At 40.3% G+C, this 24,422-nt stretch overlaps 1 protein-coding gene across 4 annotated transcripts in view; it reads left to right on the top strand.

The window, feature by feature from the left end:
• Window positions 1-24,422, top strand: part of rrbp1b (ribosome binding protein 1b) — a 37,062-nt gene that overhangs the window by 832 nt on the left and 11,808 nt on the right. For 2 of the 4 annotated variants that reach the window (XM_080443182.1, XM_080443179.1), the window contains exons 2-25: window positions 3,784-4,007; window positions 4,899-5,018; window positions 5,943-6,222; window positions 7,258-7,563; window positions 8,432-8,574; window positions 9,402-9,524; window positions 10,959-11,111; window positions 11,856-11,974; window positions 12,451-12,604; window positions 12,881-12,956; window positions 13,154-13,299; window positions 14,458-14,495; window positions 15,137-15,223; window positions 15,605-15,668; window positions 16,223-16,260; window positions 18,572-18,662; window positions 19,201-19,299; window positions 19,444-19,484; window positions 20,132-20,219; window positions 21,256-21,348; window positions 21,935-22,015; window positions 22,496-22,585; window positions 22,975-23,064; window positions 23,593-23,685. In XM_080443182.1, the coding sequence (XP_080299308.1) occupies window positions 3,855-4,007; window positions 4,899-5,018; window positions 5,943-6,222; window positions 7,258-7,563; window positions 8,432-8,574; window positions 9,402-9,524; window positions 10,959-11,111; window positions 11,856-11,974; window positions 12,451-12,604; window positions 12,881-12,956; window positions 13,154-13,299; window positions 14,458-14,495; window positions 15,137-15,223; window positions 15,605-15,668; window positions 16,223-16,260; window positions 18,572-18,662; window positions 19,201-19,299; window positions 19,444-19,484; window positions 20,132-20,219; window positions 21,256-21,348; window positions 21,935-22,015; window positions 22,496-22,585; window positions 22,975-23,064; window positions 23,593-23,685 (2,766 nt within the window). In that variant the 5' untranslated portion in view covers window positions 3,784-3,854. The remainder of the gene's footprint in view (window positions 1-3,783; window positions 4,008-4,898; window positions 5,019-5,942; window positions 6,223-7,257; window positions 7,564-8,431; window positions 8,575-9,401; window positions 9,525-10,958; window positions 11,112-11,855; window positions 11,975-12,450; window positions 12,605-12,880; window positions 12,957-13,153; window positions 13,300-14,457; window positions 14,496-15,136; window positions 15,224-15,604; window positions 15,669-16,222; window positions 16,261-18,571; window positions 18,663-19,200; window positions 19,300-19,443; window positions 19,485-20,131; window positions 20,220-21,255; window positions 21,349-21,934; window positions 22,016-22,495; window positions 22,586-22,974; window positions 23,065-23,592; window positions 23,686-24,422) is intronic. The other 2 variants (XM_080443180.1, XM_080443181.1) reach the window with 2 other exon arrangements.

Raw genomic sequence — 24,422 nt, 5'->3', positions numbered from 1 at the left:
AAAGTGTGTGATTCTGTTGTCAGTGTGTTCTGTTCATGTTCTGGAACTCTGTGTTCTGATCAGCATTGCACACAGAGAGAGAGAGAGAGAGAGAGAGAGAGAGAGACCTGATCTCATCTGCATGAGTAGAAAAACCTCCTCTTGAGACTTTAAAAAGCACACATCCACACACTGGAAATACCTCCACTGCTAAGAGTGGGAAAACTTTGGATATATGATTTTTTGTTGTTGTTGAAACATTTAATGTCATGGTTCTTTGAACTATTAGTTAGTTATAAGAACAGCTCAGATCAGTGATCAGAGAGATCTGCATGGGATTATTTTTGTGGTAAAAAAAGTTGGGTTTGCTGTATATTTGCTGCAGTTACATAACGGAGGGGCCACAGGCAGCACAAAGGGTTAATTGTCAGTAGAGACACGTCGCCCCTTCAGCCAGCAAAAAAAAAAAGTTACTCTTTTTTTTTACTGGACTTTCATCACTTCTGATGAAGATCAGCCACAATATTTATCAAGTTTGTTGCTTTTTCTCGCCTTAATCTGTTCACATTTTGTTGGATTCAAGTCAAAATATGAGTTTGTTGTTGCTTATAATGGATAAAAAAAAGTCTCACATTCACAGAATTAAGCACTTATATAAGTGGATCAGTGAGTGTACAGCTAGATTAAATAGGTGATCAGCCTGTGTATTAAATGTTTTCATTGATTGGTCGGCTTGATTCATTCGGTGGAGTGATTGATCGGAGGGGGCGTGTCTTTGTGAAGGTACAGTCAGCACTACTAGAGCAGGAGAAACACAGTACAGTTAGTTGGACCCAAATAGACTGAGACGAGAATCGATAGGTCACCAATCTCCTTGTAACACGTGTCCTATAGTAGTCATATATACTTGATCCAGTCGGGGGAAAAAGTGATCATGTTATATTTTTATTAAACAGTAGTGGAAAAAAGTACTCATATTTTTTTACTTAAGTAAAAGTATCAATACTGCAATAGAAATACTCTGTTACAAGCTACAAGTAAAGTCCAGAATTAAAATGTAATTGAGTAAAAGTACAAAAGTATTGGTATGAAAATGTACTTAAAGTACCAAGAGTAAAAGTACTCATTATGCAGAATGTCCCATTTCACAAGTTTTCAAACGTATGAAATGTATAGAAAACTTTTGAAAATTGCCGATCTACTAGCTCACATTGTGAGCTTGTAGATCATTTATTTTCAAATGGCCAAAATGTACAGTATATAGGGCTGAAGTGGTTAATGTATGTTTTGTAATAATAATCAAAATCTGCAAAGTAACTAGTGACTAAAGTTTTCAAATAATTGTAGTGGAGTAAAAAGTACAATATTTTCCCCTGAGATGTAGTGGAGTAGAAGTAAAAGTACTGAACATTGGAAATACTCCATTAAAGTAAAAATATCTACATTCTTTACTTAAGTACAGTACTTGAGTACTGTACTTAAGTAGTACCTAGTTACTTAACAGCACTGGTTGTAACACGTGTCCCTGTAGTAGAGCCTATAGACTTGATCCAGTCAGGAAAAAAAGTGATCATATTATATTGTTATTAAACCTTGAATCTGCTTTAGTGGATAGTCGTTAGTGGTGGAATAAGTGCTCAATTGTTTTACTTGAGTAAAAGTATCAATACTGCAATACAAAATTGCAGTAAAAGTACTCATTATGCAGAATGTTCCGTTTCACAAGTCATCATACTGTGTGTCTAAAATGTATACACATCTTTTGAAAATAGCAGATCTACAAGCTCACAATGTGATGCGTTGTGAGCTTGTAGATCTGCAAACGTTTAAATAGGTCTGAAGTGGTTACTGTATGTTTTGTAATAATAATCAAAATCTACAAAGTGTAACTAAAGTTTTCAAATAATTGTAGTGGAGTAAAAAGTACAATATTTGCCTCTGAGATGTAGTGGAGCAGAAGTCAAAGTACTGAAAATTGTACTAGAAATACAAAATTAACTTGAGTAAAAGTACAAAAGTACTTTAAGTACCAAAAGTAAAAGCACTCATTATGCAGAATGTCCTATTTCACAAGTGTTCAAAATATACAAATCTTATGAAAATAGCAGATCTACAAGCTCACAACGCGTCGCTTTGCGGCGCATTGTCAGCTTGTAGATCTGCTATTTTCAAATGGCCAAAGTAAAGTGGTTAGTGCATGTTTTGTAACAATAATACAAATCTACAAAGTAACTAGTAACTAGTTATAATAATAAAAAGTACAATATTTGCCTGAGATGTAGTGGAATAGAAGTAAAATACTGAAAATTGAAAATAATCCAGTAGAGTAAAAATGTCTCAAGTTTGTACTTAAGTACACAGTGCTTGAGTACATGTACTTAGTTACTTTCCACCACTGCACTGTAACCAAATGCACCATGTAATGTATCCATTTGTAAACTGAGTGTTACAAATGGATACATGTTGACTCTAAAAGCTATACTGTACGTGTTGAAAGACGCACTGCTGTATGTGGAGCGTGTGGCATTTCTGTGTGTCCACGAGTCACACCGCTGTACGGCCAGAGGATATGTTTATCGCTTCCATATGCTTCCCATGTGTGTGCCTGTGTGTGTGTGTGTGTGTGTGTGTGTGTGTGTGTGTGTGTGTGTGTGCCTGTGTGCCTGTGTGTGTGTGTGTGTGTGTGTGTGTGTGTGTGTGTGTGTGTGTGTGTGTGTGTGTGTGTGTGTGTGCGTGCGTGGGTGGGTATTTGCCATGGGTGTTTGTGTGTGGTCAACATCTCACTAAAGATGTTGAATTTAAAGGGTCAGAATTAGACTTAAAGGTAGGGTAAGTGATTTACTTTGGTTAAAATAAGTGTTAAATAGCTCTATATTGTGATAGTACTCATTGCTATAGAGTGTTTGTTCAGTAAAAGGAGTCTCCCATGTCTCTCCAGCTCTTTATTAAACAGAAAATTCATTTTCAGTGCTCTCTCCTGATTGGCTTAAATGTTGTCACCTACCTGAAAATGTACTATATTGTGTTTACTAAAGAGCTGGAGAGACCCCTGTGACCGAACAAACGCTCTGTATCAGAATATAGTAATATAGTATTTTGCGTCAACATAATTTATTTTCAACTGTTCTATTGTTTAGTTTAGTTTAGTTTAGTTTAGATTTCGGTTAATTTTGTTGTAACCTAAAGTTTAGATTTCATAGGTAATACAAAAAGTTTTGAGGAAATAACATTTCTGACCGAAAAGGTATAAGCTGAAGCCATAGCTTATATATCGTGTCTCTGTACATCTCCTGTCTAACAGTGAATGTGATGTTTGTCGTGTCTCTGTAGGCTACTATAGGGATTGTAGGGATGTTAACAATTAATCTATAATCGATTAACTTCCGTTAAGAATTTAGTCGATTAAAGTTATCGATTTTCAATTAATTGAAAAAAATATATATGTTTTATTTTATTTTTGGAAAACTTTTTTTTTGGGGGGGGGGGTTAGTGAAAGTTACAGGTATGGTGTGTTTGAAATGTGAGCTTACCATAATCACAGTAATGCTTAATCAAATTCCATCATATTCAAGGAGAGCCCTGCAGAGGGTAGGTGTGTGTGTCTGTGTCCAGCTGATGCTCGTTGACACTCGTTAATGTTATATACATCAAGGCAGTTATGTTTCTGCACTCATTTTCGGTTTCGGTTTTGGTCCTAAAAAACACAGCTTATCAATTAATCGGTTTAATCGATCGATAAGGTTATCAACTATCAATTGATGAATTAATGGATCATTTGCATCCTTACTCTGTCCATGTGTCCAGGCTCACGGTGGGACAGCAGCAGAAGGACAGGAACAGGTCAGCAGGAAGGACAGTAACGGTAAACAGCAGTCATGGATGTTACAGACCCCCAGACGTTGGGCTTCATGGTGTTCGGTGGCTTCATGGTGGTGTCGGCCATCGGCATCGCCCTGGTGTCCACGCTGTCCATGAAGGAGACCTCCTACGAGGAGGCCCTGGCCAAGCAGCGCCGCGAGCAGGGCAAGGTAACCTCTCTGATCCGTTGTTATGGATAGTTCACCCAAAAAATGATTTATTTTCTATGGATTAGTCACCCCATGGAGACATGAATTCATGGATATTGTTTTGTTTTTGTCTCATTCCTAAGCCAATAATTTGATGACCAGCAGACCGGTAGGCAGCGGTTCCGGTAGGAGATACAAAGGAGACTCTTTGTGTCTCCTACCGGAACCGCTGCCGGTCATCAAATTATTGGCTTAGGAATGTGACAAAAACAAAAATTCATGGGGTGACTAATCCATAGAAAAAAGGTATTTTTTTGGGGGGTGAACTATCCCTTTAAGTCTAACCTCATGTATAGTACATACCTGTTACTTTTTGCACCTTGTCTAACCTCATGTATACTGTATGTATTCATGTATTTTTACCTGTTTATTTCCTATGTTCCTCCCGCTTTTTCCTGAAAACCATGACTGGATGGAGCTTGCACAAAAAAAATATTTCTTTACGGCTGTAAACCTGTGATGTGACCATTAACCCATTTATTAGCTATAACCATTATTTTATACTTTGGGCTATTCAAGAATAGCAGATCTACAAGCTCACAGCGCGGCACCGTGCTATGAGCTTGTAGATCTGCTATTTCTTTTTTGAAAAATCTTGAACATTTTGTTCAAATATTTGAATATATATATTCTTTTAAAGCGAACATTTTGTTATTGAAAAGATTTGAGTTAAAAATGTATAAATATATATTCAAAGATTCTCAATTTTTTTTCAAAAAATAGCAGATCTACAAGCTCGATGCTTGATGATCTGCTATTTTTGAATAGCCAAAATAAATCTCAAAAGGACACAGATGCATTTCAGGATTGAATTGGGTTTAAGTGATTATGCGGTTGTGGTTGTTGCTTCAGGGCCAGACGCAGCAGAGCACCCAGAGGAAGAAGAAGGAGAACAGACAGGAGAAGAAGAGCAAGTCCAAGAGGAAAGATGAACAGAAACCCAACGGCAAACTCCCTGAACCCGAGGCACCGGTAAGGGCCTGGCACTATTCTTACCATAAACTCCCTGAACCCGAGGCACCGGTAAGGGCCCGGCACAGTTCTTACCATAAACGGCTGATTGCAAATTATTTGAGACGATCACAATATTTCTTTTCCCATTTTCGTTTCCAGTCGTCTGTATAAATGCATCTGTTGAAAATCGCCGATCTGCAAGCTCACGTTGTAAGCTATTTTAACTAGTTTTGAAAATGCTTGAAAGTATACAATTATTTATTTTGATTATTGGTACCATTCATTGTCAGTCATTTCTTTGTATATGTGCGTTATTTGTCATATCTGCCCTGTGCAGTGTTTGTAGGAATGCACAGATATATCGGCCACATATCGGTATCGGCCGATGTTTGCCGTTATCGGTCAATATCGGTATCGGCAAAAAAAAAGCGTATTCATAATCATAATCACAGTAAACATTATCATGTCATATTCACAGGGTTTTTTTCTAACTAACTCCAGTCACTTGCAGTTCAGCACAGCTGAGGTGTGCGTGTCCCCGTCCAGCTGATGCTCGTTGACACTCGTTAATGTTACTTGCATCAAGTCAATTGTGTTGTGTTTCTGCAGATTCTGAACAGTTATTAATTATTATGAAGATTTATTTGTTTCCCTGGCACAAAAGGGGGAAATAATAACACCAAAAACTAAATAAACAGATATCAGTATCAGTATCAGTATCGGTTATCAGCTAATTTTTTTTATTTTAAACATCGTATCGGACAAGAGTTTCCATATCGGTGCATCCCTAGTAAAAAGGCAAACAGATCAATTTAACAGTACATTTTTATTAACATGTTCCAATGTTCAATGCCAAAAATGTAGATGAAATCCTCTATCACAATTTATTGTGTGACAACCAATGGTTGACTAAACTGTCTTCCTTCGTGACAACAACCGTAGGCACCGGTGGCAACCTCTGACGAGCTGGAATCCGAAGCGGAAGCCGCCGCCCCCGAAGCCGCCGCCCCCGAACCCGAACCCGTCGCCGCCGTGGCCTCGGAACCCGAACCCCAAGCTGAACCCGAATCCGAACCGGAAGAGGAAGCGGAACCCGAACCCGAACCCGAGCCCGAGCCAGAGGCCGAGGCTGAGCCTGAGGCCGAGCCTGAGCCTGAACCGGAGCCTGAGCCGGTGGTGGAGCCAGAAGTGGTAGTTGTGGCCGCTGTCGCTGCAGTGCAAGGTTATTATAGTTTTATTTTGCCTTTTTCGTCAGTTATTGTTTTTCTCCATATTTTCCGTTTCAGTTTAGTTATAACCCCATTCAATCCGGGGACGCATCTCTGTCATTTTAGATCTCTTTGGCTATTCAAAAATAGCAGATCTACAAGCTCAAGCTGCTATTTTTGAATAGCCAAATAAATCTAAAATGACACAGATGCGTTCCCTGGATTGAATGGGTTAATTAGTTTCTACAGTGGGTTTGCTAGTGTAGTTAGTATTTTTTGAAAAGGCTTAGTTTCAGCGTCAGGCCGGGAGGGTGATATGCATGTGTTGTTCCTACGGGCTGGGGGGGCGGGGCACCTGTCAGCAGGGAGTGTTGGGCGGGAGGAGTAGGACGAAGGCTACTCCTCCCAGTAGGGGCTCCTCACTGGTAGGTGAGTCAGTAGGATATAACAGCAGTGACAACACAGAAATGTGTGTGGTGAGGAATCAACTGGTATAACGACTAAATTAGGGGTGAAAAAGGGGCGAAAAAACTAACAAAAAAGGCTTAGTCTTAGTTTAGTTTTTAATAGTTTCAGTGTTAGTTTTAGTTTTAGTTTTTAGTTTATTAGTTCATTTTTTCCAGTCGAATTATTTTTTTCCATACAAAACATACTGAATTAATCAAAACATTTTTTTTCCTTTTTCTGGAAAATGTTTTTTATAGACTGAAGCCTAAGCTTATTACGTCTACCCTTTTGTTTTTTAACTTTAAAAAAACAAAATACACCGTGTCCAAGTATTCAAACACATCAATTCATGTAACAAATTTCCACTCAACACTTTTTTTTCTCCTTTAAAACAACAATGCTAATAATAACAACAACAATAACTATTTTAATACCAATTAATAAAAAGTAAAACACAATGTTTGAGGATTTCTTAAAATGTTTGACAACAGAGCTTAAAACTAGGAACCAATTCTTAATTGATTATTCTAAAAAATATCGACTATGTTTGTATTATCGCAATTTTTTTTTGTGAACTAATTATAATAATCCTGTCCCTACAGTGGAGGCTCCGGCAGCCCCGTCCCCAAAAGAGAAGAAGAAGAAGAAGAAGTCCAAGGCCGCGGCCGCCGCAGCCGCCGCTGCCGCTGCAGCCGCTGCAGCCGCAGCTGCTGCAGCCGAGCCGGCTCCCGTTGTGGCCCCGGTGGAGGAGGAGGCGCCCGTTGTTGAGGCCACGCCCCCCGTGGCAGAGGTTGCCCCGGTGACCGAGGTCGCCCCGCCCCCGGCCGCCGCCGAAGCCCCTCCCACCGAGGCAGAAGAACCAAAGACTGAGACGCCGGCGAAGAAGAAGAAATCCAAGGCTGAAGCAGGTGGGTGGAGTTCAGGGCCGTTTATTAACCCATTGAGACCGGGAACGCATCTGTGTCATTTTTTGATTTCTTTGGGCTATTCAAAAATAGCAGATATACAAGCTCATAGTGCGGCACCGAGTCTATGAGCTTGTAGATCTGCTATTTTTGAAAAATCATGAACATTTGTCCAAATCTTTTTAAAGCGAACCTTTGTACGGTAACTTGAATCTTTGCTTCTGGGGGGTCCCTGGAACAAAACATTTTACAAATGTTCGCTTTCAAAATATATATTCAAAGATTTGCACAAATTTTCACGATTTTTCAAAAATAGCAGTTCATAAAGTGTAGATCTGCTATTTTACAAAAGTAGCAAAAAGTAGCAAAAATAGCAGATCTACAAGCTCAAAACGCGTTGCAGAGCGACGTGTTTTGAGCTTGTAGATCTGCCATTTTTGCTATTTTGGAATTGGAATCCAGAACTTAACTTTATGAACTTAAAAACAAATACATTGGACATCAAAACGACAATATAATTTTAATACTAGTCAATAAGCTACTAATATAGTATAGATTCAATTATTTTTAGATAGATTTTTGCATGTTTGGAATTGTAACAGCTGAAATCAATAATATATCAGTATTCAGATATTAACCTGCGGGCCGCATTAAGTGAAGGTGGGGGCCGCATGTGGCCCCAGGGCCGCCAGTTTCCCATGTATGACATACAGTAAACAAACTCCCTCTCCTCTCCTCTCCTCTCCTCTCCTCTCCTCTCCTCTCCTCTCCTCTCCTCTCCTCTCCTCTCCTCTCCTCTCCTCTCCTCTCCTCTCCTCTCCTCTCCTCTCCTCTCCTCTCCTCTCCTCTCCTCTCCTCTCCTCTCTCTCAGTAGACAGTGTGGATGCGTTGTTGCTGCCCTATAAGAGCCTGTTGTCCACGGTGAGCAGCATGGTGTTCAGTGAGTCAGAGACTCACAAGCTGATCGAGGTGCTCAGCAACAAGGCCGGCATCTCCCAGGACTCCTGGCAACTGGTAGGAACACTGCTTTGATCCCTATAGCCTACCTCTGTCAGGAGAAAAACCTTGTACTGTATGTCCAAAACGGTCACTTTTTCATGAATGGATCCAGTGTAGTTTTATTATCTAGTCATTTTCGCTGCGTTTGCGTGATACTCTTTTTGAGAAAAAAAAGAAGCTGAAATATGGAGATACAAGGTTTCTACCTGACAAGTGACAACAATGATATCATGTTTCCATTCCAAGTGAATTGATCTATCTTTTATTTTTGCTGATATTCTATATTTTTGCAGTAGGTGCTGCATCAAAAAGTGACAATTATACAATTACAATTCTGATTATATTCATGATTTTTGATCTATTGTCCATGTTCAGAACATTGGTGGAAGTAGTGCTCCAATTCTTTACTTAAGTAAAAGTAAGTACTGTTACAATTAAAAGTGCGGAATCCAAAATTTACTTGAGTAAAAGTACAAAAGTATTGGTATCAAAATGTACTTAAAGTACCAAAAGTAGTTTTTTTTACATTGAAAAAGTTTTCAATGTATCAAATCTTTTGAAAATAGCAGATCTACAAGCTCACAATGCGTCGCGATGAGTTTGTTGATCGGCTATTTTCAAATGGCCAAAATGTATATAGGGCTGAAGTGGTTAATGTTTTGTTATGTAATAATAATCAAAATCTACAAAGTAACTAGTAACTAAAGTGTGTGTGTGTGTGTGTGTGTGTGTGTGTGTGTGTGTGTGTGTGTGTGTGTGTGTGTGTGTGTGTGTGTGTGTGTGTGTGTGTGTGTGTGTGTGTGTGTGTGTGTGTGTGTCTGTGTGTGTGTGTGTGTTATCAGGCCTGTCAAAAGGGCGACCCTCTCTCTGCTCTGAAGAAAACCCTGGAGGAGAGAGAGAAACAGCTGTCCGCTGAACAGGAGGACTCCACCGCCGCAAAGAACAAGCTCAAAGAACTCACCAAGGTAGGCTATAGCACGGTCGTACTGTAACCCAGGAGGTCACACGTTCAATTCCCCACAACCGTGGGGGTCGTACCGTCACCGGGGTTAGGATCAGGAACCGGAGGAACCGGAGCTGGGAGCATGAGGGAAAAAGTCGGGGGACATTATCCTGGGGGGAGGGGGGGTCAGAATAGATAGTGAACATATTAGATTATATATTATACACAACATAGAGCTCTTCACGGGTTCAAAATGACGGATCCAAACCCTAATGGAACCTGAAATTGGTTCAGAGATCTGAGTGGAGCCGACATAAAAAAAAGAAAAAAGAAAGACGCACCGGACGGCACCCATTATTATGGACCCGACAAAGTAACGTAAAATGCTGTTCTAACACAGTAGGCGAGTTGTCAGCTATACTCCATATGAAATCTAGCCTGCGGTAGGCTAATCTGATCCCTGGTCAGTCAGTCTATCATAGCAGCACTTGATTCTAGCAGCCCGAGCCCCCCTTAATTTCACACCTACAGCCAGTTTACAAAGAACAACGATGTGTTGCGTATTAGCTTGTCTGGCACCTATAGTTGGTTGAGTTGAGAGAGCAACTGCACGTAGCCAGTAACAGAACGGTCATTGCGGTGAGAGGCAAGCATGCAGCCAATACACAACGACGATCAGTGGTGGAAAGTAACTAAGTACATTTACTTAAGTACTGTACTTAAGTACAATTTTAAGGTATTTGTACTTTTTTTGAGTATTTCCAATTTCCAATACTTTTACTTCTACTCCACTACATTTCGGATCCAAATATTGCACTTTTACTCCACTACATTTATTTGAAAACGTTAGTTACGAGTTACTTTTCAGATATAACTTATAACATTATAAAACATACATTAACCACTTTAGCCCTATTTTATACCTTACCTAGGCTATTTGAAAAGAGCAGATCTACAAGCTCACAACGTGTCGCATCGCGACGCGTTGTGAGCTTGTAGATCTGCTATTTTCAAACATTTTAGTACTTTTACTTTTGGTACTTTAAGTACATTTTGATACCAATACTTTTGTACTTTTACTCAAGTAAATTTTGGACTTTTAAATTCTGGACTTTTACTTGTAACAGTACATTGCAGTATTGATACTTTTACTTAAGTAGAAAATGTGAGTACTTTTTCCACCACTGACGACGACAGCGCAACACAATGGGAAACGGTGCGGTGCTAGATCAGTGCCGGTCGGGAAAAATAAATAAATAAATAGACCCAGTCAGTCAATTGCAATGGTCTCCCCCAAATAGTGGGGGGGGGGGGGGACATTCAGGCCCTTCTGACCCTATGGTTCCATCACAGTTGGAACCGTTTCTGGAGCCGGTTTTATCACACTGTCAGAGGCTGAGCTGGTATGTTTGTCAGATGTCTGGACTCACACTGACCACTGTTCGTTCCCTCATAGGAGCTCGGAGCAGAGAAATCCAAGCTGGCTACGCTGGAGTCTCGTCTGAGCGGCGAGCTGAGCACACGCTCCGATGAGAACAACGCCCTGCAGGACCGCATGCAGGCGTCCTACCAGGACCACCTGGTGCAGAGCCAGACCCTCAACATGAAGGTGAGAGGAGAGAGAGAGACCACCCATTACTTCTACTCCAGTTGCTCCAAAACATTTTAGCTGGATCAGCCTGGGCCCACTTGAACAATTTAAAAGAATAATTTGAATCGAAAGCATTCAAAAACCAGGAAGGCTTCTGTGTCATTTTAGATTTTAACAACTTTTTTTGAACCATTATTTTATACTTTGGCTAAGTTAAAAAATAGCAGATCTACAAGCTCATAGCTCACGTAGTGCCGCGCTATGAGCTTGTAGATCTGCTATTTTTGAAAAATCTTGAAAATGTGGGCAAAACTTTGAATATATATATTTTATATAACATTTTTAACTCAAATCTTTGCTTCTGAGAGGTCCCTGGAACAAATCATTTTGAGATGGAGGTTGGCGGCCAAATACATATAATTTTAAGGGTCCTTGACATGAAAAAAGTTTGAGGACCACTGATATCATAGCAACATAAGTTTTTTCAAAAAAACTGTTAGGATTTAGAAGACATTTGTAGGATCCCCCAGAAGCAAAGATTTGAGTTACACATGCTGGCTTTAAAAAATATACATTCAAAGATTTGCACAAATTTTCAAGATTTTTCAAAAATAGCAGATCTATCTGCCATTCTGCTACTTTTTCAAAGCCCAAAGAAAATCTTAAAATGACACAGACGCGTTCCCGGTCTTAAAGGGTTAAGTGGTTAGTTTAGTGGTTAATAATGACGGTGTGGTTGTGTTGTGAACTCCTCTCCCTCAGATCACCAGTCTCCAGGAACAGCTGGAAAACGGACCCAACGCACAGCTGGCCCGACTGCAGCAGGAGAACTCCATTCTGAGAGACGCTCTGAACCAGGCTTCCAGCCAGGCTGAGAGCAGGTATATACCTGTCTGTCTGCCTGTCTGTCTGTCTGTCTGTCTGTCTGTCTGTCTGTCTGTCTGTCTGTCTGTCTGTCTGTCTGTCTTACTCCTTCCTTCAAACTGGATGATAAGTACATAAAAAATATATTGTAAACATTTTTAAGCTTTTTGAAGACATGCCCAAAACAGGGATTAGGTCATTAATCAATTATTTCATAAACTTATGAAAGGTTATGTTTTATAGTTCATTACTAACTAAAAACCTTCGCAGAAAAAAATAGCCGATCTACAAGCTCTCAACGCGTCACAGCGTGACGCGTTGAGAGCTTGTAGATCGGCTGTTTTCAGCTAAAAAAAAATATGTCATGTAGAGCGGGAAAACAGAGAAGACACTAGTATAAAGCCCTGAGGGACTCCGGGGTCAAGTCAACCATAATATAGGGTTTTATTGGTTAACCCTTTGCACTCCGTTCTATCCTGTGGCGGGTCTCCAGGCAGAATGCAGAGCTGGCTAAGCTGCGTCAGGACTGCGTGCGTCTGAGCAGGGAGCTGGGGGACAGGACGGACGGACGCCAGGCCGACGAGGAGTACAGGAAGTCCCTGGAAGCCAAGATGGCCGCCGGAGAGCAGCAGTTGGCCCAGATCCAGGTCAGAAGAAAAACCTGCCCGACACGCCCACATAATATCCATGTTTTCTGAACCAAAACACACCCGATAAATCATTCCTCTTGCTGTCTTTGAAAAAGATTTACATTTTTTCCCAGATCTACAAGCTCGCGACGCGTTGTTAGCTTGTAGTTATGCTATTCACGCTATTCGCCGTACAACAAAGTTTACAGGTCTACGTTAAACTGTTAGGAGTGTCCGTCCGTCCGTCCGTCCGTCTGACCATCTGTCTGTGTGTCCTCTCTGTCCCCTCTGCAGGAGGAACTGAACCAGCAGCTCTTGCAGTCCCAGGAACAGGTGGCTAAGAGCCAGCAGGACGCTGCCCTCATCAGCGGTCAGTACAGTTTGGTTTAGCCCTCATCTTGCCATGGTGTTTATGGACAACATGACGTCTAGATCAGTGGGTCTCTAACTTTTTTTTTGGGTGCCCAGGGCACCTCTGTAAATAACAGCCCTACACGCACGTCATTCAAACATGACTACAGATGAGGGTATATGTGATAACGACCTTTCTTTTCATTTCCACCTCAGAGCTGACAGAGACGGTGGCGTCCACCGAGGCCCAGCTGCAGGCCCTGGCGGAGACACACACCCAGGAGGCCGCACCAGAGGCCGCACCAGAGGCCGCACCAGAGGCCACATCGGAGGTCGTGTCAGAGGTCACATCGGAACCCCAGGTACAAACTACAGTAGAAACTATTACAACCCTAGTTACAACTACAGTAGAAACTATTACAACCCTAGTTACAACCAGTGGTGGAAAAAGTACTCAAAAAGTACTATCTTTTACTTAAGTAAAAGCATCAATATGGCAATGTAGAAATACTCTATTGTAGTCCAGAATCCTATATTTACTTAAAGATGGTGATATGATATGATATTTTTCAACCCTGAAACCTGATCATAAGGTATTATTATTATGTAAGGATTTTTTTTCAACAAAAAGAAAGTGTACAGTAAGTGTTAAAATTTAGTTTTTATGTAGACACACCCACCAGTTCATTAAGTATACCTGGTTCTCACCTTAGCACCTCCTCCACCACCTTAGCACCACCCACCTGTCCTAGTCCCTCCTCCTCCTCATGCCCACACCTGTTGTGTTATGATAATGAGGGGGAGGGAATGGCTTTGTGATGTCACTAAAGCGCTGTTTCTCTATTGGCACATTTGACCCTCAAGGTTTCAGCCTCCAGGAAGAAACTCCAAATAGTCAGAGAAGACATAAAACACCATAAAAACACCACCGGGGGGCTTAATGAAGTTCTATCAACCTCATAGACACATGAAAAACAGAAAAAGTGCAAAAACATGGCACCAGCTCTTTAAAGTACCAAAAGTAGAAAGTACTCATTATGCAGAATGTCCCATTTCACAAGGTTTCAAATGTATAAGATCTTTTGAAAATAGCAGATCTACAAGCTCACAATGCGTCGCATCGCGACGCATTGTGAGCTTGTAGATCGGCTATTTTCAAATGGCCATAATCTATACAGGGCTGAAGTGGTTAATGTATGTTTTGTAATAATAATTAAAAACTACAAAGTAACTAGTAACTAAAGTTTTCGAATAATTGTAGTGGAGTAAAAGTACAATATTGTCCTGTGATGTAGTGGACTAGAAGTAAAAGTACAGAAATTTTGAAATAGTCAAGTAAAAATACCTAAAAATGTTACTGTCAAGTACAGTACTTGAGTAAATGTACTTAGTTACTTTACACCACTGGTTACAACTGCAGTACAAGGTTCTGTAGGAACTAAATAAAAAACTCCTGAATTGAGGAAGATTCAGGAAAGAATCGTTAAGAAATGAGTCAACATGAATATGTTCATCAACAGGTGGACCAGACGTCTGAGGTGGAGGAGCTGAAGAACTGGTAGGATTGTTTTCTTTGGTTTAACCCATTCAAACCGGGAACGCATCTGTGTGCCATTTTTTACATTTCTTTGGGCTATTCAAAAATAGCAGATCTACAAGCTCATAACTATGAGCTATGAGCTATGAGCTCTGCTATTTTTGAAGAAAAAAACGTGAAAATGTGTGCAAATCTTTGAATATATATATGTTTTTTAAAGCGAACATTTGTAATTAAAATCTTTGCTTCTGGGAACGTTCTACAAAATGTCTTCTAAATCCTAACGTTTTAAAAGAAAATGTATTTAGCTGCGGACCCCCCCATCTCAAAATATTTTGTTCCAGGGACCCCCCCCCTCCCCCAAGAAGTTGTAACAGAGTTAAAAATGTTCGCTTTAAAAATAGATTTGCAATGTTCACGTTTTTTTTTATAGCGTGGCACTTGGTGCCACGCTCATTTGCAGACTACTGCAGAGCATGAAGCATATGAGTTTCAGTAATATTGACGTACGTGTGTGTGTGTGTGTGTGTGTGTGTGTGTGTGTGTGTGTGTGTGTGTGTGTGTGTGTGTGTGTGTGTGTGTGTGTGTGTGTGTGTGTGTGTGTGTGTGTGTGTGTGCGCGCGTGTGTGTGCGTGTGTGTGCGTGTGCGTGTGTGTGTCCAGTCTGAAGGACAAGGAGGACCAGATGAACGTACTAGAAGAGGAGCTGAAACAGCTGAGATGTGAACTGGAGCTGACCAAATCCACCAGGTCGGTATACATACTGTACACATCTGTGATTCAGTGCCTTGCTCATGGACATGTTGAGTTTGATTCCAAAATTAGAAGTAAAAACCTACGTCACAACACACTTCCTCTAACAACATGACGGCTATTATATTTGATTAACATATACAGTAGGTAACATTTGTATGAAGGTTGGTATTGAAGAAAATAAGTAAAGTAAAAGAACACAAGACACTGGTGACTTGTGTGTATCAGAGGAGACATGTGGTGTACCACCAACTTGACAAACAAACTTTTTATGCATTTAGCTGTGGACCCACATTTGAAAAGATGGGGAGGGGAGTTAAGCAGGCAGTGAAATGGAACTGAGATTTTGTTGTTAAAATGTGTGAAATGTTTCCACAGTGTTGACGAGGTAGAAGAGGGAACGGCTCCAGTTGAAGAACAACAACAACAGACAGACATCTCTGTAAGTCTGACCTCAGATCAGTTTAATGTTAATGTTTTTAATGACTGACAAAGACTTTTGGTCCATTCTGTGTTATAAGTGTTAACTTATCCTTCAAAAGTGTTTTCATTGAAGAGCGATGCTGTAAAACACCATTCAATCGTCAAAACGGTTACTAAATATGGCAACATGGAAATCCTAGACATATTCCAATTTAACAAACAATTCTAATTAAATTGAACAATTTCATTACAAGAGTAATTTCTACAAGAAAGTACAGTAGTCCTCAACTGTCTGTACAAAGGTGGCTGTATAACTTCATGGCTCCCACATATCGTAAACAAACAATTAAAGGTAGTGTAAGTGATATTTTTTGGCAAAACAAATAAACGTTTTTTTTTTGCTAAAAAGTTAAAACTCTATTATTATATTAATCATCTTCGCTATAGAGTGTTTGTTCAGTAACCAGCTCTTTAATAAACAGAAAATACATTTTCAGGTTGCGATACCAATTGTGCCCAATCAACCAATCACATTTGACCAACCTGTTTTATGATTATGCTTTTGCGTTGCAGACTCCAAACATGGCTGAAATGGAACTTCTACAGAGCAGGTAGGAGACCCGGTGTAGCAATAGTAAAACGCTTGATTTGGGGGTAAACTTTCGATAATTATTCTATAGATGGCTTTTTTGATCGAGAAGTGCTTTTTTAATGAAAAAAAAATAGCAGATCTGCAAGTGCACAAGGTCACGTCGCTTTGTGAGATATGCTATTTTCAAAATGTTTGCTACTGCATTTAAAGAAAGGAAAAGAAAATCAATTTTATTCAAAATGTTCATAATCAGTGGGATAAAGTTCTCTCCAGATTCATCTGGCACGGTGAAAAACCCAGAGTCAGTTTTAAGACTTTACAACTCACAAAGGATGTCTGTACCACGTCTCAAAGACTGTACTATTTGGCTCAAATCAGACCATTTATTAACGTGTGTAACCAAAAGAGTACCATGCCAGATGGAAAGATATTGAAGTGTCATTGATTAAGGATCCCCCAATTAAGGCAATATAACAATTTGCCCAAATTCATAAATAATGTGCAAAATCTTGGATACATTTTCAACTTAAGGTCTGGAACTCCGTTAGAGAAGAATATGGATTACAGGATAAATAGATGGTGTGCCTATGACCCTGATTTTAGGCCCAACCAATTTGACTCTAGACTAAAAAATTGGATAACCAAAGGAATAACATTGTATTCAATAATTGACAAAGGATAGCTAATAGATTTCCAGACAGGTTAAATTGAATATGTGAAAAATAAGTGGGAAAACGAAGGTAATTTTTGAGATTTCAAAGGACTGGCACACTTGTGTTGATTCACAGTGGAAATGTGCCAACTCACACTCACGGAGAGAGTTTGGATTGGAAATGTCTAATTAGGTTTTTTATCACTCCAAACCAGAACACACATTTTGCGGGAGAAGACGCAAAATGCTGGAGACTGTGTGGTAGTCAGAATGCTAACCACTGGCATATACTCTGGGACCGCTCGGTAATGAGACATTTATAGACAGAAATACACAGTGGTGGACAAAGTATAATACTCAAGTAAATGTATTTAGTTACTGTCCACCACTGAGAAATACACAAGACACTGGAAGTTGTATTCAATATGGAAACACCTTTTCAGTTTGATATTTTCTTTCTTTCTTTCTTTTAAAAACGGGTTGCTTACTGGCCCTCTTAAAATAGAGGATTGGGCAGATATAGTTAATGTCATTTACATAATGGAGAAAAATAAATACTTTTCACTTTACCTACAAATGGAAAGATTTAGTCAATTATGGTCAAACTGGGTTGCATAAGTCAAACAAGGTTTTTGCTTTAGGGAGATAGAATATTAATAGATTTAATGTTTGTAGAGTAGTTTACTATGGATTTTTTTCCACCATGTGATTGTCTTTCCTTCAATACTTGATACACAGCTTTAGGGTCAGTGGAAAGCCATTTATACTACATAATTATAGTCTTTTAGTATTAGGATCTAAAGGGTTGGAATGTCTACACCACAGTAGGGTGCAGTATTGTTTATTGTACATCCCTGGTCTGGTCTCAGACCATATATCGTTGTTTTGGGTGTTTTTTTGCAGTTTTTTGCCGATCCAAAGGAGGCATATGTGTGTGCATACCCTGCTGAAAATAACAGCTTAGACCAGCTAAAACCAGCGAATACCAGCTAAAACCAGCTAAAACCAGCTAATACCAGCAACCATCATAAGCTGTTTTTTGAAGTTTTTTTCAGCAGGGTAATAATGCAATATGGGTTTCAATCTAAGATACATCTTATACCGGTGTCCTGTTAATGAGCACTCTGTAAAGAATATGTTGATACTGTGTGGCAGTATGTACACACTTGTCCTTTTTCTAAATAAAGAAAGTTTAGAAAAGACAAAAAAGAAGTGTATAATCGATTACATCTATTAACTCAATTAACTGTTACACCCTTAAAGGAGTAGTTCACCCAAAAAAAATACTTATTTACTATCAATTACACAACCCATGAAGCATTGAATTCATGGAGATTTTTTTGTTTTTGTCGCATTCCTGAGCCAATAATTTGATGACCGGGTGTATTTCCGGTAGGAGACACAAAGAGACTAATTTGAGTCTCCTACCGGATTCATTAGCATCTTATTATTGGCTTAGGAATGCGACAAAAAAAATGTCAATGCTTCACGGGCTGTGTAATTGATAGTAAAATAAGTCATTTTTTGGGTGAACTATCCCTTTAAAGACAGGAGAGCAGATAGGACAGTGTAGCAGGTGTATGTTGACGTGTTAAACCCTGACAGAACGTTGTGGTTGTTGTGTGGGTCCAGTCTGTGTTAAACCCTGACAGAACGTTGTGCTTTGTGTTGGGTCCAGTCTGCAGGAGAAGGAGCTGCTCATCTCCTCACTCACAGAGCAGCTAGAGGCTCTGAAGACACAGCTGGACACCGCAGGGGAAACACCGGTGGTAAGTTCACACTTTGATTCTCGATTTCAAAACGATTCTCGATTTCAAAACGATTCTCGATTCAAAACTATTCTCGGTTCAAAACATAGGATTTCAGGATCTACTCCAGTCCGCTGGCATGAAAGCAGAGTACAATTACGTAGCTTTTTACGTTTTTCTTTTTTAATTACATAGATTTTTGGAAAATGAGAATCGATTCTGAATCTCTGAACATTAGAATACGAATCGATTTTTTCCCACACCCCTATTATTGACCTATTTTCATGTTTATTGACTAGAGTTGACTGGAGTTAGACTGCTTACTCCGATCTCACACTTGTAAGTGGCTCTGGATAAGAGTGTAAATATGTTGGTGTCTGTGCAGGAGACAGAGGGGACAGAGACAGACAGTATAAAGTGTAAATGTGTTGGTGTCTGTGCAGGAGACAGAGAGGACAGAGACAGACAGTATAAAGTGTAAATGTGTTGGTGTCTGTGCAGGAGACAGAGAGGACAGAGACAGACAGTATAAAGTGTAAATGTGTTGGTGTCTGTGCAGGAGACAGAGGAGACAGAGGGAGACAGACGGGTGTCCGCGCTGGAGGAAGAAGTGAGACAGCTGAAGGAGGAGGTGGAACAGAACAAGAGCAAGAACGCTGTAAGTCCTTCATACGAGGCTACTTTGACCACTTGAACACTAGCGTCCATGTTCCGTCGTCATAGACACATTATGTCTGTGATAAACATGGTCAGTGTTGCTGTCATTTTTAATGATGTGTGTTCTTTTGATCTCTTATTCCAGGAGTCAGGAAGTGAGACTGAAAGTGATCAGCCATTTGAAAGGTATGTGACATTATCACATTATGGTCATTGTATTGTTGTCCATTTTAGTTGTACAACAGGGCTGGGGCTGTGGGTGGGAGAGGGTGAGCAAGATATCTGTATGTGATTGTGTGTGTATGTACATGTGCACATTTTCGTGTTGTATTTGTGTCTATAGGAGCCCCTCGAAAATGAAATGCTATAATCTCAAGGGTCATATCCTTTCTATAAATGAAATACATTCTGATAAATTCTGACAAACGTGCTTAGCTGGGTGCGGTGCGTGAGTTGTTGTAGGATGGGTAAATAGCAGAGGACGGATTTCACCTATGTGCATATACATATAATGTGACAAAATAACACCCCAAAGGAGTGGGGACTATTCTATTCTATTCTATTCTATTCTATTCTATTCTATTCTATTCTATTCTATTCTATTCTATTCTATTCTATTCTATTCTATTCTTCAGTGTGCAACTAAGTACAAATGCGGCTTTAAGATCATTATTAACACATGCATACAGTCAATCACACAAACAGTTATCTCCAGAATATGGAGATAAGAGGTTTCTGCCTGACAGCGATGATATCCAGTGATGTGTTATGATGAAACAGTCAGTATGTATAGTGATGTGTTGTGTAAACTAATGGATGATGCTGTGTTGTAGTTTGGAGAAAGACTCCCAGCTGTTATCTCTGGAAGACGAGCTGCAGAGCGTGAAGGAAGAGATGGAAAGCATGAAGAACAAGAGCAATGTGAGTCCCTGCTTTCAGTCTGCTGCTTTGTGAGTTAAATAAGTGTTCAATAGCTCTATATTCTGATAGTAACCATGGCTATAGAGTGTTTGTTCAGTAACAGGAGTCTCCCTGTCTCTCCAGCTCTTTAATAAACAGAAAATACATGTTAAGGTCGGGCTACCGATTTCGTCCAATCACGAGCGAGAACTGGTAAAGGATACAGGATAAACAAAGTGACATTGGAGAGTGATGAAACAAATGAATGAGCAGATAAAATTGTAACTATACAATTTAAGCTGATAAATGGGTTCTCTCTCCTGATTGGATGAAATCGGCAACCTGCTTGAAAATGTATTTTCTGTTAATCAGCTGGAGAGAATGAGACAATGATTACTATCACAATACAGAGCTTTAACTTTTAACAACAAAAAAAGAAACAAGCAAACAAAAATACCACTTAAAAGATTCTACCCTACCTTTAGCCCATTAAGACGAAAGAATAGCAGATATACAAGCTCGTAGATCTGCTATTTTTGAAAAATCGTGAAAGTGTGTGCAAATCAATGAATATATATTTTAAAGCGAAGCTTTAAAATAAACTCAAATCTTTGCTTCTGGGGGGTCCCTGGAACAACATATTTTGAGATGGGGGTCCGCGGTCAAATACATATCCTTTTGGGGGTCCTTGACATGAAAAGGTTTGAGAACCACTGATATTATAGCAACACATACGTTTTTTCAAAAAAACTCTTAGGATTTAGAAGACATTTGTAGAATCACAAGAAGCAAAGATTTGAGTTAAAAATTCTCGCTTAAAAAAATAGATATATTCACAGATTTGCACAAAATAATGTTCATGATTTTTCAAAAAATAGCAGATCTACAAGCTCATAGCGCGGCACTCGGTGCCGCGCTATGAGCTTGTAGATCTGCTATTTTTGAATAGCCCAAAGTATAAGATCACGGTTAAAGTGGTTGAAATCTAAAATGACAGATGCTTTCCCCGGTCGTCTTAATGAGTAAAGTGTTCATTGTGACTCGCTGTTGTCCTCAGGAGCTGAGAGAGAAGAACTGGTCGGCCATGGAGGCTCTGTCTGCTGCTGAGAGGCTGAACGAGGAGAGACTGGTCCAGGTGAAAGCAGACCTGGTCAGTAGAAACACCATAGACTCAATACATATCTCTGCTGTCCGGCGGCAGCAGCAACCAGCTAACTCCAAAAATGTTCATTTTTCAGGAAATGAACAAAAAACTAAACAAAAAGTAGAGTTAGGAGGTTTTGTTCATCATTGATAAGAACAGCTGAATGGACCTCCAAGCTCACAATAGAGGTTGGAGGTCAAAAGGGGGTGGAGCCTGGAGTCAGCTAAACCAGCTAACTCCACCCCCCTTTGGTGGAGTCAGCTGGTTTTGTCAGAAGCGCTTTTTAATACCTTTCATTAGTTCAGTATTTTTTAACACACAGACGTAAAGGGTGTTCAATAGCACTGATTTGTGGGAAAAAAAATGCAAAAGCGGAAATATGGAGTTAGCTGGTTCCTGCCGGACAGCAACGATATACCTTTACACCTTCAGCATGTAAACCGTGTGTGTGTGTGTGTGTGTGTGTGTGTGTGTGTGTGTGTGTGTGTGTGTGTGTGTGTGTGTGTGTGTGTGTGTGTGTGTGTGTGTGTGTGTGTGTGTGTGTGTGTGTGCGTGCGTGCGTGCGTGCGTGCGTGTGTGTGTGTGTGCGCAGTCTGCAGCTGAGGATAAGGTCACAGAGTTCCAGAAATCACTCCAGACACTCTTCCCTGAAGTTCCCATGGAAACTGATCAGGTATGTGCTTGTTTATCTCACTCCCTATGTGGGGGGGGGGGGGCTTGTCTGTCATTATATTGTAAGACATAAAAAATTCTAACAAATTGCAGCGCTCACTGTGTCACACCATGATGCGGTGTGAGCTTTTGGATCTACTATTTTCACTACTGATCATATGAGATACTACATGTAGTATCTACTATATAGGGCTTATAGTGGTTTACATAATATGAATTATGGGTGCGTTTGTGGGTGGGGGGGTCTCAGCTGTTTGTCAGATGTAAGTGGAGGTTCCTGTGTCAGTAGAAATGACGTTAAGGTACAGGTAGAACAGCAGGTATGATAAACCTGTTTAGACATGTATGATATGTTTAGCAGCCTCAGTATGTATGTTTATGACTGTGTCAGTGCTAGAATAAGACATGGTGAATAAGATATGTTTATTAGTGTGTTATTATTGCAGTTATAGATATTATTCTTATTGGTTGTTGTGTGCAGGAGTCCTGGCTGGAGGCGTTCACAATGAAAGCTCTGGAAGTGAAAGTACAAAACAATACAACAGACCTAGAACACACTAACAGCTCAGAGGTAAGAACACACACGCACAAATCAGTCAACCATTACATAGTCCCAATTAAATGTTTGCTGTTTTTGACATCCACTAAGAGAAAACGATGCGTTGTGAGCTTGTACATCGGGCTAAGACAAAATGAAAAATCTTCACGCCAGATCGCTATTTTGAAAAACTGGGGAAAAAGCTGATCTACAAGCTGACAACTCGTCGCGAGATTATAGCTCTACTATTTGAACTATTTTAGAACATTAGAATAATATTGACATGCCTTAAATAGAGTGGACAGGTTGAAAGAGGTGAAGAAGGAAAACTGAAGGAAGGAGCAGAAAATAAAAGTGTTTTTCTTTCATCCGGGTGTTATTGTTGCACCAGGTTAAACTAGAAACCTTGTCATCTGTTCCAGGATGTGTTGTTGAAGCTCCAGGAAACAGAGGAGGCCCAGAAGAGCATGCAGACAGAGTGTGAACAGTACAGGACTGTTCTGGCTGAAACGGTGCGGAATACACCTTTAATATTATCACATACTCTACACCAGTGCTGGGAGAAGTACTCTGATATTTATATGAAAGTATCAATCCCACAATGTAGAAATACTCGATTACAGGTCAAATTCTTGCATTAAAAATATATATTTAAGTAAAAACACCAAATAATTGGCTTCAAAATATACTTAAAGTACTAAAAGTAAAAGTACTCCTTCTGCAAAATTTCACCAGTTTTTTCAAACATTTTCAAAATGTCTAATATTCTTTGTGTGTTGCGTGTGTGTGTGTGTGTGTGTGTGTGTGTGTGTGTGTGTGTGTGTGTGTGTGTGCGCGTGTGTGTGTGTGTGTGTGTGTGTGTGTGTGTGTGTGTGTGTGTGTGTGTGTGTGTGTGTGTGTGTGTGTGTGTGTGTGTGTGTGTGCGCGCGCGTGTGTGTGTGTGTGTGTGTGTGTGTGTGTGTGTGTGTGTGTGTGTGTGTGTGTGTGTGTGTGTGTGTGTGTGTGTGTGTGTGTGCGCGTGTGCGTGCGTGTGCGTGCAGGAGGGCATGTTGAAGGCTCTTCAGCAGAGCGTGGAGGAAGAGGACCAGGTGTGGAACAGCAAGCTGTCAGAGGCAGAGGAACAGCGGGAGACGGTGAGAACAATCACTAAGTACAACTCTGATGCTAGAAGAAGATTATAACTCATACATGGGCAACTGGTGGCCCGGGGGCCACATGTGGCCTCCACCTTCACTTAACTCATTCACTGCCAGACTTATTTCTGGCTGTGTTTGCCCACTGCCAGCAATTTTGTATTTTTTGTATAACTTTCAACAGGTCACAAAAAAATTATACCTATTCATTATGATCGCAAGTCCAATCGTTTGTAAACACACAGGCTATACGTGCACGCCGCCCAGACAACAAACATTCCGATCGACTCGGAGTCCTTCTCCTGCAGCCCCGTGTAAACACACCATGTATCGTCACGTGAACGGGCGGCTCACTTACTTTTTCAGCTCGCCACAGAAAACGTACATCGCTTATGATCGCGTGTCCAACTGTTTGTGGACACACAGGGTAGGTGTGTGAGTGGCCCAGAGAACACATTTTCAATCCGCGACATATTCCATTTTCCAGTAGTAGCAGTTTCTAAACAGCGCTCTGACGCACCACGGCGGAGAAAAACAAAGCCGTTGCGTTTCAGAGGGAGACTTAAACAGGAAGCAGGCGGAAACGGAAATATTGGATTGACGTCAATACTTCCGTATCCGGGTGTGTTACAATGATATATTCACTACGAGAGATGAAGGTCGGTGAGATCTTTATAAAATGGGTTTTTACAAAATTACGTTTTTTACGTCAGTGGCAGATTTGGTAATTGGAAAAA

The sequence above is a fragment of the Gymnoscopelus braueri genome (genome assembly GCF_963280865.1).
Source record: "Gymnoscopelus braueri genome assembly, chromosome: 2".
In the NCBI taxonomy this organism is placed as follows: domain Eukaryota; kingdom Metazoa; phylum Chordata; class Actinopteri; order Myctophiformes; family Myctophidae; genus Gymnoscopelus; species Gymnoscopelus braueri.
Note: the sequence above shows the minus strand (reverse complement) of the source record. Positions and strands in the feature narration are given on the sequence as shown.